Raw genomic sequence first — 14,872 nt, forward strand, 5'->3', positions numbered from 1 at the left:
TATAGCGTGAAATTCTGGCGGTATATGGACGAAATGCGATGTCGCGTCCAGTCGACAGTTTCACCGAGGCTGCGCAAACATAGGTGATGCTGATCGAGGGCAATGTTCAGGCAACAGAGGAACAACGTCTGAGGGAAACAGATTTTTCCAAAGATGAGGATTCCACACAGCACCCGTCAGGGTAGCCGAAAGCGCTAACGCCCTGCTCCCTGGACTCGGGTAGGCGCGCCGGCCCCGGATCGAATCCGCCCGGCGGATTAGCGACGAGGGCCGGTGTGCCGGCCAGCCTGTATGTGGTTTTTAGGCAGTTTTCCACATCACGCTAGATGAATACCGCGCTGGTCCCCACGTTACGCCTCAGTTACACCCGTCGCAGACATTTGAAACACGTCCGCACTATTTCACGATTTACACTAGACGCAGACACTTGGGATACACTGGTTCCGTCCTGGGGGGTACGGGGTGGTGGCAGGAAGGGCATCCGGCCATCCCTAAAACTAACATTGCCACATCCGTTATAACCACGCCGACCCTGCGATCGCTGCGGGACTATGCCGTAAGCGAAAGAAAGAAAGAAAGAGGGTTCCACACAGCAGATCTGAAATGGCTCTGTGACCACCTCTCATCTAAAGATGGCCGCTACGGACCTAAACCGATAGCCTAACAATTTTTGTGGTCATCGAGTGTAATTAAAGAAAAAAATTCTGTGGCTCCACTGCCGACTACAACCGATATGCCACTTTCCAGCGTACGAACTCCCCTGTACTGGTACCTACGCAACCAGTACCGTAGCTAGCTACGATTCGAGCGTCCCACGCAACTGTTCGTTACTGACCCCGGCTACGGAGCCGTTGCAGACATGGTGTAGCCACCGGGGCTTAAGTACGTCGGAAATTGGGCCTGCGGCCGGGATTCTTTGTACACAGCCAGCCTGTTATTAAAGGTCACGATCGTGAAGCGGACCGCGCCCGTACCCCCGTGGGAGGGGCGTCGCCCGCGGCCGCCGGATTTCGGGCCGTGTGTCCGCCCGGTGCGGCTCGCCCTTGAACCGCAGCGGCGTGGCGGCCGACCTTGCGCCTGCACACTTTCACGAGACACGCCCGCCGCACACTGGCCCGGCGGCGGCAGGACTCCGCCGGAGCCGTTTCCCAAGAGGTCGCCACCGCCACCTCACAATCGCTCCACAGCCACTGCGCAGTTTTACGGCTGCGCCACACGCACACGTGCCAAATCTAGATCTACGGGCCAGGTCGGAATATTTTGTTGCAAACAGTCGTGAAAGGCCACATCTTGCTTCAGTTAAAGTTGCATCACCTCGGGAGTATTCAGATAGCGACTTCTTTCGACTGACTACTGGTCTGTCTAGTCACAAAGTACGAATCGACTGAGACTTACACTACTGGCCATTGAAATTGCTACACCACGAAGATGACGTGCTACAGACGCGAAATTTAACCGACAGGAAGAAGATGCTGTGATACACAAATGATTAGCTTTTCAGAGCATTCACACAAGGTTGGCGCCGGTGCCGACACCTACAACGTGCTGACATGACGAAAGTTTCCAACCGATTTCTCATACACAAACAGCAGTTGACCGGCGTTGCCTGGTGAAACGTTGTTGTGATGCCCCGTGTAAGGAGGAGAAATGCGTACCATCACGTTTCCGACTTTGATAAAGGTCGGATTGCAGCCTACCGCGATTGCGGTTAATCGTATCGCGACATTTCTGTTCACGTTGGTCGAGATCCAATGACTGTTAGCAGAACATGGAATCGGTGGGTTCAGGAGGGTAATACGGAACGCCGTGCTGGATCCCAACGGCCTCGTATCACTAGCAGTGGAGGTGACAGCCATCTTATCCGCATGGCTGTAACGGATCGTGCAGCCACATCTCGATCCCTGCGTCAACAGATGGAGACGTTTGCAAGACAACAACCATCTGCACGAACAGTTCGACGACGTTTGCAGCAGCATGGACTATTAGCTCGGAGACCATGGCTGCGGTTACCCTTGACACTGCATCACAGACAGTAGCACCTGCGATGGTGTACTCAACGACGAACTTGGGTGCACGAATGGCAAAACATCATTTTTTCGGATGAATATAGGTACTGTTTACAGTATCATGATGGTCGCATCCGTGTTTGGCGACATCGCGGTGAACGCACATTGAAAGCGTGTATTCGGCATCGCCACTCTGGCGTACCACCCGGCGTGATGATATGGGGTGCCATTGATTACACGTCTCGATCACCTCTTGTTCGCATTGACGGCACTTTGAACAGTGGACGTTACATTTCAGATGTGTTACGACCCGTGGCTCTACCCTTCATTCGATCCCTGCGAAACCCTACATTTCAGCAGGATAATGCACGACCGCATGTTGCAGGTCCTGTACGGGCCTTTGTGGACACAGAAAATGTTCGACTGCTGCCCTGGCCAGCACATTCTCCAGATCTCTCACCAATTGAAAACATCTGGTCAATGGTGGCCGAGCAACTGGCTCGTCACAATACGCCAGTCACTACTCTTGGTGAACTGTGGTATCGTTTTGAAGCTGCATGGGCAGCTGTACCTTTACACGCTATCCAAGCTCTGTTTGACTCAATGCCCAGGCGTATCAAGGCCTTTATTACGGCCAGAGTTGGTTGTTCTGGGTACTGATTTCTCAGGATCTGTGCACCCAAATTGAGTGAAAATGTAATCACACGTCAATTCTAGTATAATATATTTGTCCAATGAATACCCGTTTATCATCTGCATTCCTTCTTGGTGTAGCAATTTTAATGGCCAGTAGTGTATAATTCACGCGCATCTCGTTTGATCATATGCGACAAACTAAGGCTTTAGAAGAGAAAAATCGACAACAACAAATCTGCACAGTATCCAAGAAGTCCACGACGTCCCTCTAACCCTAGGTCGAAACAGTGTGTTGTAGTTACAAATGAAACTATTGGGCACCTGTATTATATTTCGCTGTTTGTTGGACAGAAAACAGATGTTTATTTCTGTACAATGGTATACGATAAATTACTGAAAACAGTGTCCTTTGGTAGATAAAACCTCTATCCACTTCTCGAATAACAACTGGATTCCACGATTTTAAGATATCAGACCCTTTTGAGGTAATCCACTCATGGAGCCAGTTTTCAAGGTCGTAAAAAGATGAGAAGCGTTGTTCAGAAGCACCAGGATGCATTGCCCGAAACAAATGGTACTCGAAGTGGGCGAATATGGTGTTTCCTTCACTCGTTTCACAACATGTGGTTTGGCTTTTTCATGTAACAGAATGACTTTGTCACGTCCCTGAGTACATTGCAGGCGTTTATCTCTAAGTGCGCGGTTCAGATTGAGCAGTTGTGCTTCGTAGCATTCAGCGCTTATCGTTTGAGCCGGTTGCACAGTGACATGGAACACCACACCGATCAGGTTGCATTTTGTCACGCGCTACAAAATCATTGTCTTTGAATCGTCGGACCCAATCTCTGCACATTGTTCCCGACAGAGCATGTTCTGCATACGCTTGCAATAGCAAACGATGACTTGCCTCAGCAGATTTCTTGAGTGAAAGCAGAAGACAGACACTTTCCCAAAATGCTGTTTTGTAAAAACAAAACCCGACACGTTCCAAGCACTAAACAGGTATGTTCTTTTCACGCCACTGCAAAGTCACACGCAGATCTGAAAGTGTAATGTTTCTACTCTAAAACAGGCCACGTGTCGCTATCCGCTATGCTGCGCTGGTACCACTGCTGCCCTCTCTTTGTTGACAGGCAGAATTAATTCAACCTACCCATATGTTTTAAACATAGCTGCACAACAGCAACGGTTCCACGTAATAAAATTACGGTCGGCTGTTTATAATTTTACTACTCATATCTATCCAGTGGATATGTTTGTCCACAGTCATCGGGTTAGAGATCTGTAAGCGGTGATGTCCTCTCTGACATCTTGCAGAGCGTTTCAGGTCTGATCCGAAGAGCTTGCTTGTATTGTATTGTATAATTCTACATTAGATGTTGAGGCGCTTGATTATTCCCCATAATGATTTGTCTGGCGTGGCAAGAGCTGGATTTCGTGGAGGGAGTTTCAATGGGGCTGGACATGTCGTCCAACCCAGAAGTCTCGAAATTGTTCATCAGGGAAGTCACGACCCAGAAGAGCAAAATCTGTTGGAGCTCCATCCTGCTCTAACCATACGTGATCCATGACTCCCTTGTCTCCTAGCTGAGTTGTTGACCACGTTTCCAACATGTCCAAATAAAAATTTCCATTGAAGAACCCTTAGAAAAATTATTTCCGCAGTTCTAACCGGCAAGAGAGGTATGGACACCCTGTACAAGTCAGATACTTGAAAAACGACGCCTTTTTGTCGACTTTAGAGAGCATTTTGCCTTTGTTAAGTTACTCAGCTCCAAGCTTCTTTCCAGAACAACCCGGACCATACGATACGAAGCACTACACTAACCAGTAGTTTGAAATGTAACTGAGACATTGATGTTAAGGCAAAATACGGAAAAGAAACTTACGAGCTTTGAAAACGCAAATCTCAGCAGATAAGGTGTACCTATTAGAGAAAAAGAAGCGTGTAGACGAAGGAAAAATGGAGAGCTGTGGAAGAGTCACAAGAGAACATGGGACAAAGTAGCACAAATGAAACAAAGGCAACTGTCTTGGTGTTGGTATTTAACCTGAAGAGACGCAGAAATTGTACGAAAAGAGCTGAAAGAAAACGTGTGGAGTAAGATTTTGGGGAAGAACAGGACAAATATGTTTCGATAACAACAGAAAAGATATTTCTAATCTGGGAATAGGTGAAGATGACAGGGAAGATGGCGGAGGATTTTTGATGAGGAGAAAGACAGAGTTTGATTCGAGTGTTCACCGTAGTAAATAGATGCGAATTAAACTGTCCACTGGTGATTGGTTGTGCGAGGTGTAGCTCAGTTTGTACATCACTGCCGCTAAAGTGAAGCAGCACATCGTTTCTTAGCCTTTCATAAATGTTTTCAACAATCTATAGTCGGCCGGCAGTTAGATAATTTCATCTCAGTTACGATACAGATTGTGTGGAAATCAAGTTCCCTGATGTATCCACCCCTTCGGTAGTGCTAGTATTACACGTATTAACGGACAATGAGTTAGCTAAGTATAACAAGTATCATCTGTCTGGCTAACGTCAGGTATTAGAAATTATTGGGAAAGAAATCACTGTACTTTTTAGAATAGTATATACACATCAAATCTTTATATTATGTTGAAGAATAACGTTATCTACCAAGCTCATCGATGCAAAACTGGACAAAGAAATCGAAAGAAGGTAATGCACATGCATTCATAGGGATTGACAACTACATCTTTCTGTATAATATTCACAAACGAAACTTAGCTACTCATATTTAATTTAATATAATCATATGAAAGTGGAGTGTCAATGTTTGTCACCTGTCGCTAAACAGTTTCATTTTCAGTCGCAACCGCGAACAACTTACACAGCCATTCCCGGTTTCGAGGTCCGTATCATTTTCAGATGGCCAGCCCTCTCGTGGCTCTCCATCCGCCTGCGGACGTCGCCTGCAGTAATCGTCACTTTAGCTCTGCAGTTGGATCAAGAATCACAACAGGACTGGCTAACTGAAGACTGCTTAAACTTCGAAACGGCTAACGGCTGTTAAAGTTGTATGCGGCTGTGACTGAAGATAAAATTGTTTTCAAGTCATCTTCGCCCGCTGATGCGAGCGATTACCTCCGGTGTGGCCGCTGTCTGGTCACGCAATAGTCAAATATTGTTAGCGAACATGTTGCTGCACGAATTTTATCCTGACTCGTCGGCCTTCCCAAAACCGTCAGTCGCCTCGGTGTTTTCGACTCTGTTAGATAGGCTACGAGATCTTAATGGCTAAGAGAGAGATAAACCACCACAAATAGTTGGAAAGATGAAGCCTGACAAGACAGCTGAAAGCTGGCAAACAAGGTAAACATTACGTCTATCGTGTGTGTGAGATTCTAAGGGGAGGTGAGAGAGGGCTTCAAAAAGTAAGTTGCATATGTCGTCGCACGCCAAGAGCATTACGCAACAAGAACAACGCAGAAGGAATTACTTGTAATGGATTTCCTGCAGACACACTTCCGCCTCTGTACGGTTAACAGATGCATCAGAGGCCACAGTGTGGGAGTGAAATGACACGGCAAGTGGAAACGTACTCCAAAGTTGAAGTAGCGGGGCAGTAGGACACTTCGTGAAATTCTGGTGGAGTGTGGACCAGATGCAACACTCGTAGTGCTATGGTACCAACAAACGCACAGACGTGGCTGGCGCCGACCGGGAAAGGAAGGCCATCGACATCGAGCACAGACGGTAATATCCAGGCAATCGCAGAAACAATTCAGGGTAATCACACATTTTCAAACGATAAGGACTTTCACTCATCGATCCTCGAATCGCTTGGTGACTAACAGTCGGATTTCTAATGTCGAGGAATTGAACGATTGTTAGAACCTTCCGTCCATTGTTTAAAGAGAAATGATGATTATGTCGAATAATAGTGTCAAGTATCTTTGTCATTAGGAAGTGTGGTGTAGCGCTGAATAACAAGAACTTGGCCTGTTGTTACTGTGGACCGCGATGTTCGTATTTGTTGCAAGCTCATGTTATATGAAATAAATACTTTTTATTATTTATTGTTTACAATATGTAGATTGTCCAGTAGCTGTATTTGATTTATTTTCCTGGCATATCTAAAGATGGCCACTATGGACCGACAGTAATGATGAACTCTCCTCTTATTAGCTAAATGGTGCCGAGATATACTGAGTCACCTCGTGCACTGTTGAATACTCTTAATAAACCTTCAGTTAAAGTGTTTTGTTTAATAACTGAATCAATGTAACTTTTCATTTTCGACATGGCATTAATCGTGTTAAAATATTTAAAGCATGGTGCAACCAGGAAACAAAATGGCTCATAACTCCGACGTAACATACTAACAAATTTTCAGAGTAGTGAGATGTAGTGCTTGTGTGTGATCGAGCAGATTTGTAGCATCAAGCGGTGTAATTGTAGTCTACTTTTCATCCAGTTTCTGTAAAATGGAAAAGACGTGTAATAGCGTTCGGCTTAGATGTTCTAAGTGTTAACCGCTGGAGACAGACAACACGGGCAAAAAAAAAAAAAAATAAAAAAAAAAGCTATAGGATGTTTCAAGAAGATTCATCCGATTTCAGAACACTATATCTTCTACATGAATGAAGATAGAAGCTTGGGGTGAATTTTAACTTACACGCACCACCAGAAAGGTTTATGTTTTCAAAAGAATCGTTCCATTTTACAAGAGTATATCTTTTACATGCGTGCACAAGAAACCTTGGGGTACTTTTCACAGGTACGTTTAATACTGAACTTTGTATTTATTCTCCGCCGGACGCACGACGACCAACAAGACGGTAGTCAAATTCGTCTCTTATTTTTGGGACCATCTTTGGAGCACTGCGTTCACTGCTGTTGCTTTGCGTCGTCGTCCTTCATTCAAAGACTCGCATTCGAAGATGAGTATGCCCCTTCAGTTTTAGGAGGCGCAATGTTGCACCTGTTAAAACTGAGAGAAAAAACCCTTTTGTTGGCATGTTATCGCCGTCTTTAATCGACACAGAGTGGGTTATGAACGAGCAAGCTATCATTATCAGGAAAACTCTACCGGCATCTACATAAACTGTGTCGGAAATTGGAAATTTGTGGTAAGATCTTATGAGACCAAACTGCTGAGGTCATCGGTCCCTAAGCCTACGCACTACTTAATCTAACTTAACTAACTTACGCTATGGACAACACACACACCCATGCCCGAGGGAGCACTCGAACCTCCGATAGGGGGAGCCGTACGGACCGTGACAAGGCGCCCTAGACCGCGCGGCTATCCAACGCGGCAAAACTGCGTCGAGATAAACTTTTAGTTTCTATGCTTATATTAAAATCAAACCGAAGTCTCTATCTTTATTGAAGCACAAAATGTAGTCTTGTGAATTCGGACAAACTATCTGAAGCACCCTGTGTTACAGAAGATCACCCTGCTCTCCTCGCCATCTGAAAAGCGGTCGCGGCACATCCTACTGCAATATACATGGAAGTGGTAACAATTTCGGTTCAGAAAATCACCACAGACTTAGTTGTGTTCTCTGAAAGAGCCGCCATAACAATGTACAAGCGCCCAGTACCGACAGTCTGCGACGGCGCCGCAGCGGAACACACGACAAGAAAATTCCGTCGTGTTGCACGAGGCGCGGGAAACTGAGAGCCCAGTGAAAGTGTCGATACGGCCGTGAGCTTCCCCCTCAAAAAACATAAGGTGCTTGTCCCGTGCCATTGTCAGCGCTGGCGACTCCAGGAAATTACGCTTAGACGCGCCCGGCAGTTCCGTTTTCCGGGTACTGACCGCCCCTTGGGTAACGGCCAGTTGCATCCCATCGTGGAAACGTAATGCGCAACAAAATCTGAAGCCTTTCGTAATGAAACTGACGGGATAGTGATACGAATCCACACAATATCTGGAAAAGTCCCGCGTTCTGGCCCTAAACGGGCCAATAGGGTCCCACAATCCGCAATGTCGTCCTCCGCAAATGGCGTCACCGGATGCGGTATGGAGGGTCTCTCTGGGTGGTTTTCGGGTTTCCGGACCATGGAATCGCCACTAATCGGTCTAGAAGCCCCTCAGTTGACCTCATGGGTCTCAGCGCACGCCAGTGCCAGTCCTCCCACCAAGGAAAACTTCATGGTAGTGCTGGGAATCGAACTCGGGACACCCGCATGCCAGGCAGCCGTCAGCTACGGAGGACAACAACGATTTTACGTCTGGTACGCAAAAGATTTTGCTCCTCTTGTAACAGCAGAGTATCGCAGGTCGCTGGGGGAGCGAAACGTTCCTAGTGATTGGAAAAAAGCGCAGATCATTTCCGCTTTCAAGAAGTGTCGCCCGACATACGCAAAAAACTATAGACCTGTATCTCTGTCGTCGGTTTGTTGTAGAATTTTTGAGCATGTTCCATGTTCGCGTATTATTACATTTCTGGAGAATCTCCTCTTTAGGGACCAACACCTGTTCCGAAAACAACAGTCGTGTCACACCCAGATCGTTCTGCTCGTGCACGACTCCTGGAAACCAGAGGATACCGTCTTCCAGTTTGATACCGTGTTCCTCGACTTCCACACTACCACCTAATGAACAAAGAACGGTCTTACGGAATATCAGACCAGCTGTGTGACTGCGCTGAAGAGTTCCTGGCGAAAGAACGTGTCATTCTATTTTCAACGGGAAGAAATCTTCAGAAGTAGAAGTAGCAACGCCAGTAAGTTGCAGCAAAAAAGCAAGAAGACCTGCAGCGGACCGACATTTGGTGCAGGTGTCAGTATTACCCATTAATAGGCAGAAAGACCCATTTTGGAATGATCACTGGAAGCAGTCACACCATAAAAGGCCCAGGAGGATGCGTACGGTGCACTTTAAAGTGGAACGACCACATAAACCAAATCGCAAGGAAGGCCAGTTCCAGACTTAGATCCATTGGAAGTGTAGTCCACCCACAAAGGAATTAACGCAAAACCTCCGTTCGACCAATACTTCAATATTTCTCGCCAGTCTGGGGATGCGTACCAGACAGGACAGACAGAACAAACAGATGTAAGAAGAGCAACGCGTTTCGTTACAGGTTCATTTAGCAAGAGCTAAAGTGATGCAGAAATACTAGCCCAACCTGGTGGCAGACGCTGCTACAGAAGCGTTCTCCATCGCTGTGTATATTACTGTGAAAGTCCCGAGAGTGTACAGTCCTAGAAGAGTCGACCAGTATATTGCTTGCTCGTACGTACATCTCGCGGAAAGAAAGTGGATGTGATATTAAAGAGACTCGGAGGCTTACTAACGACCGTTCTTGCCGCGAACCATTGGCAACTGGAACAGGAGAACGGGGAAGGGACAACGCTACACAGAGTACCCTCCGTTACGCTTGTGGCTTGCAGAGCATAGGTATAAATATAAGTGTACTGCAGTTTCAGAGACTATTACACCAAACATGTTTCGGTTTTATTGGTAAGGCATCATAAACGCCGACTCTGTACTACTGCATACATAATATGTTTCTACAATTCGATCCTTATAGATCAAAAAAAGATTTTTTTACGAATGTTGTGTATAATTTACTTATGGTGTTTATTGTTTCTTGTTACACATTTTGAAGTCGATATGTTTTTTGCCCCTTGGTGCTAGCAGAAGTTGCAGTCGATAGAACTTGCTTTCACTCTCGCGCCTCGCTTATAATAAGCCACTTTTCCTACCATATGCGTTCTTTGCAGAAATTAGCGCAATTTCTCTTCACAGAAGTAGTAATGAATTTTGACAAGCAATGCGCCCGTTTGAACAACAAAAACATAATACTTGATTCAATGGCTCAAAGTAATTTTTAGCCCAAAAGCACTTTTGGCATCGTAATTAACAAATAATCCTAAAACTGCGAATGCAAATTCTGCAGTAATCAGTTTTATCTCGGTAAGTAGCGTTCCAGGTACGGCCCTACTGAATAACTCCGGCGTTATTAAAAAGAATACACTAATTCCTTTCTCAAGCAAACAGTAAAAATGAGATTTTCTATCGACACCTGATGACTCATCTTCTTTTCATGTCGTTTTACCTGTTCACAAAGTCCATAACACGTTTCTTCCGTGAAGTAAAAATCGGCAGTCTCCCTTGTAGCTTTCTACAACACCGAAAAAGTAAAGCTACTTTGCCTTACAGTACAAAAATTGCCGTGTCATTGCTTAATTCACTTCCTGCATCGTGTTCCCAAGGTTCTGAAGAACTGGTGGCGTGGGTACTTGGCCGATGTTGCTCAAAGAAGCTGCTTGTCTTCTGCCCCTGTGCTGCACAGAGTTCACCAGCAGTTACTCCTATTATGCGCCTGCGTTAAAGATGGGTACGACCAATACGGCACAGACATTAACATCGGTAAGCTCGAAGAAGCAAAAGTAGGTCTAAGGTATTTATAAGAATCTTAGAGCAATTAAAGGCCAGTTAAGTAGATACTTTCGCGAAATTTGTGTATGATAATTGATATCTCTAAATTTGCAATGGACAGCGGTTGAATCGTATCAGCGACAGAGTTTGATGATATATGGTGCTGTTAACATTATTATGATAACGCAATGAATCTCTACCGTCCGCGTCACTTCTAGTGTGTAAAAATAAATAAATAAATAAATAAATTACATGTTAATCCATAACTATGGATCGAAATCCTCAATAAGACTGTCATTGCAAGCACCAAAATGCAGAGAGTGTAAATTCTCATAACCCGAGCAACGACTTATTGTTAACAGAATCTACGAGCAAAGATTGGCTGTGTAAAGCGTGATTGAAATAGGCTAACAACGTGTCTTTCTTTGCTGTTTCAGATACACCACCATATGGATAAGGACATGCTGCGGTCCGTGTTCCACGTGGAGTCCCACGATGAAGGTAAGCGACCGAATACTGCATTTCTTCCTAATACTGAGACAGCTCGACAAATATCTTTTGTTGTGATTTATTTACAATGTGTTGTGTAAGAAAGGCGAAATTACTTACTGCATCTAAAAAGCAATAACAAATTTTCGAAAATACATTCACTTTTTACTTCGATCCTTTATCGTCAAGTGCTTGTGGAACAAGTGTTGTGTTTAAGCACTTAATTACATACTTGGTGAAATTCTTAGTAATACATATATGTAAGCGTGAAATGAGGATGTAGGTAAATCTCACAGTTCACTGCGCTTTGTTGTGGGTTTGAGTAACTGGATTTTTGAATGGGGGATAGGGTGGTTAATTTATTTCCAAATTTCGTTGATGGTTCAGAAGCTTCGTTCTGATTTATATCAAAAACCCAAGAGAAATCCAAAAACTTCTCCGCTGTCGTTAAGGTGGCACAATGATCTGCTATTGTAGAATGGAATCTGAACTTCGATAAAATTTCCCAGGGGCATAAACTTTGATCCTCTCGGACTCAAAAGCACAGGCACAGGCTTACTTATTGTTTCTGGAACTTCAGTCCATAACGAGAAGTATAGCTACACTTCATTCGATACGGACTTTCTTGTGAGGACTGCGATTTCTAATTAAAATGGAAGAATATATAATTATGTCCTGATTTGCATATTTTCATCGGTCTACCAGGGCTCGTTTTCCATCTTGTTTGAAGTTTTTTATTTTTACTGGTAAACTATCGGGATTCAAACTTTACAAAAGTTCATTCCAACTCCTGTTGTTTCCTTCTAACTTTACTTTTACGCTACGTATGTTCGTTTAATTCATTACCAACATCAACATTTCGAATCAGTCTGGTTTTTAACATATCTTGACTATACTTAGAAAACTCATCTCTGTACTCTTGGATATGCATTTCTTGCTTCTCCTGTACACCGTATGATTCACTTCCATATAACAGCGTGGCAGAGAAAATTCTTATAAAACATTCGTAGTTTTTATTCTTCATATATCTTCTGTTTGTTCCGAAAATATTACTAAACTTGTTCACTTTCTTTTGTATATCACTGTCACAGGCACTATATGTGAAGTAACTGACTCGTCTTTTATTTTATTCTTATCGTAGATTTAGTCCGAGTTGAGAGTCAACAAATAATATCAATACAATTAGCATTCTACACCGAAATTTTCACATCATATTCGTACCCTAAAAACTTTACGGTTTTCCGATGACATTGCAATTCTACTGGAGACAACGAAGTATCGGGAAAATCAGTTGAACGGAATGGATAATGTCTTAAAAAGTGATTATTAGACGTGCACCATCAACTGTAAGAAATGGTACTGGAACACAGGCGAAATAAAGCAGGTGATGCTGAGGGAGTTAGTTTAACGTATGAGACATTGAAAGTAACAGATGAGTTTTGATAATTGGGGAGGAAAATAACTGACGATAGCAGAAGTACAAAGGATGTAAAACGTAGACTCGTTATAACAAAGAAAGTTTTTCTGAAACAGAAAAATATATTAACAGCTCATACACCAGGAATATAACAAATGAGGATTACAGATGAGTCTGACATAAATGAAATAGCTGGTAGTGAATAGTGACACTAAATTTGAAAGTTACATCGATGACGAAGCAGTTATGAGACAAGGTAGAAAAATTTAAATATTTAGGGGCATATATTGACAAAAAGGGGTTGGGTAATACAGAAATAAAATACAGTGTACAACAAGGAAGAAAAGTAGTAGGGTGTATGAATTCGTTTTGACGGGAAAAGGGCATTTCTAAAGACAATAAGACAAGAGTTGGTAGGCTAATAGTTGGAACCATCCTACGCTCTGGATCGGGACTATGGATTTTAAACGCTGACCTCAGAACAAGGTTAATAGCTGCGCAAATGGATTATTTACGAAGGAGCGCTATAATATCAAGAATCGAGAAAAAACTAATCGTGAAGTAAGAGATAGAACGTGCACCAATGAGATAGTGATGGACAGAACTCAAAGAAAATCATTAAAGCGGTATGGACGGCATTTGTAGAAAATGCCGGATGATCGAAAGTCAAAGAAAATTTTTGAATGGAAACACGTGGCAGATGTAAACGCGACAGACCACGACGATTTTGGAATGACTACTTCAACAAAAATAATGGAGCATAGCGATGTATGCAAGGAGGATGATCTGAATAGAGCGGCTTGGCAGAACACAAAAGGAACACAACCAAATGATGTTATTAACTGACCTTTGTATTAATTAATACCGTAATAATAATAAGAATGTTAGGAAGTCTTTTCTGAAGGTACTTGTCTGTAATGTGGCGTTGTACTGAAATGAACGTGGAGATACAGAATACCGACTAGAAGAGAATAGAAGCTTTTGAAACATGATGCTACTGAAAATTAATTGGGAAGACAGTATAGCAAAAGAAGAGGTATTGAATCTAATCGGGGAGAAAATAAATTTATGGCACAACCTGACTAAAAGAAGGGACAGATTGTCACATCGCGAGGCATCAATGAAAATTTAATGTCGTAACAGAGGAAAGCGTGTGGGATAAATAATGTAGAGGAAGACCATGGCTTGACTACACAATAAGGCATACATGGATGTAAGTTGCAGTAGCTGCTCAGAAATGAAGATACTTGCACAGGATATACCATCTTGGAGACCTGCATAAAGCTGTCTTCGCATTCGGTAAAGGCCACAAAAACAACAAAATTCGTGTCGTGTTTATTCAATTCATTAACTCCTGATGACCACTTTCTTTTCTAGAAATCAGTGTAAGATCGTCACTGATTTTAATACCGAGAAATAATTTATCTGCAACCCATTGTTTACTTCAAAACTCCATCTGCGACTAACATCGTCGATGTAGATACGAAATACAGTAAAAACTATACACTTGTCTCATTCCTTTGTTTATTGCGACCAGATCTGTCAGTTTATCCATCGCACCAGGTACAAATTATGTGTTTTCGCACATCCTATGAATTGCTGACACCAGACGAAACTGTTCCAATACACTTTATTAAAATCCGTAGTTTTGCTCTTAATACCGAGACTATTCTCTGTTGCGCAGAAACGAAAAGGTGGTGAAAGAATTGGTAACAGAGTAACGCCGATATTGGGATCGACCACCGCAGTAATTCTGCAGACAGCGTGTCGCACAAATCTGTACAGCTCCTGCCATCTGTAAATGTGCCGACATATTTCTCTCGGTCACTGACTCATTAAGACTGGCACGCTAACCTTTGCGTCGTCGTTGGCTGCCCGTGTAATACTCGGCACGAGATCGAAATCAAGATCAGGCCGCTCAATTATCTACAGTCTGTCGGCAGCATGGCGCCGGCGTACGAGCT

General features: G+C 43.7%; 1 protein-coding gene across 3 annotated transcripts in view; it reads left to right on the top strand.

Moving 5' to 3' along the window:
• The window catches only part of LOC124802520 (A disintegrin and metalloproteinase with thrombospondin motifs 16), a 479,986-nt gene that overhangs the window by 215,395 nt on the left and 249,719 nt on the right, over positions 1-14,872 (top strand). For all 3 annotated transcript variants that reach the window (XM_047263362.1, XM_047263361.1, XM_047263363.1), the window contains exon 3: positions 11,440-11,503. In XM_047263362.1, coding sequence (XP_047119318.1) covers positions 11,440-11,503 — 64 coding nt within the window. The remainder of the gene's footprint in view (positions 1-11,439; positions 11,504-14,872) is intronic.

The sequence above is a fragment of the Schistocerca piceifrons genome, chromosome 6 (genome assembly GCF_021461385.2).
Source record: "Schistocerca piceifrons isolate TAMUIC-IGC-003096 chromosome 6, iqSchPice1.1, whole genome shotgun sequence".
In the NCBI taxonomy this organism is placed as follows: Eukaryota; Metazoa; Arthropoda; class Insecta; order Orthoptera; family Acrididae; genus Schistocerca; species Schistocerca piceifrons.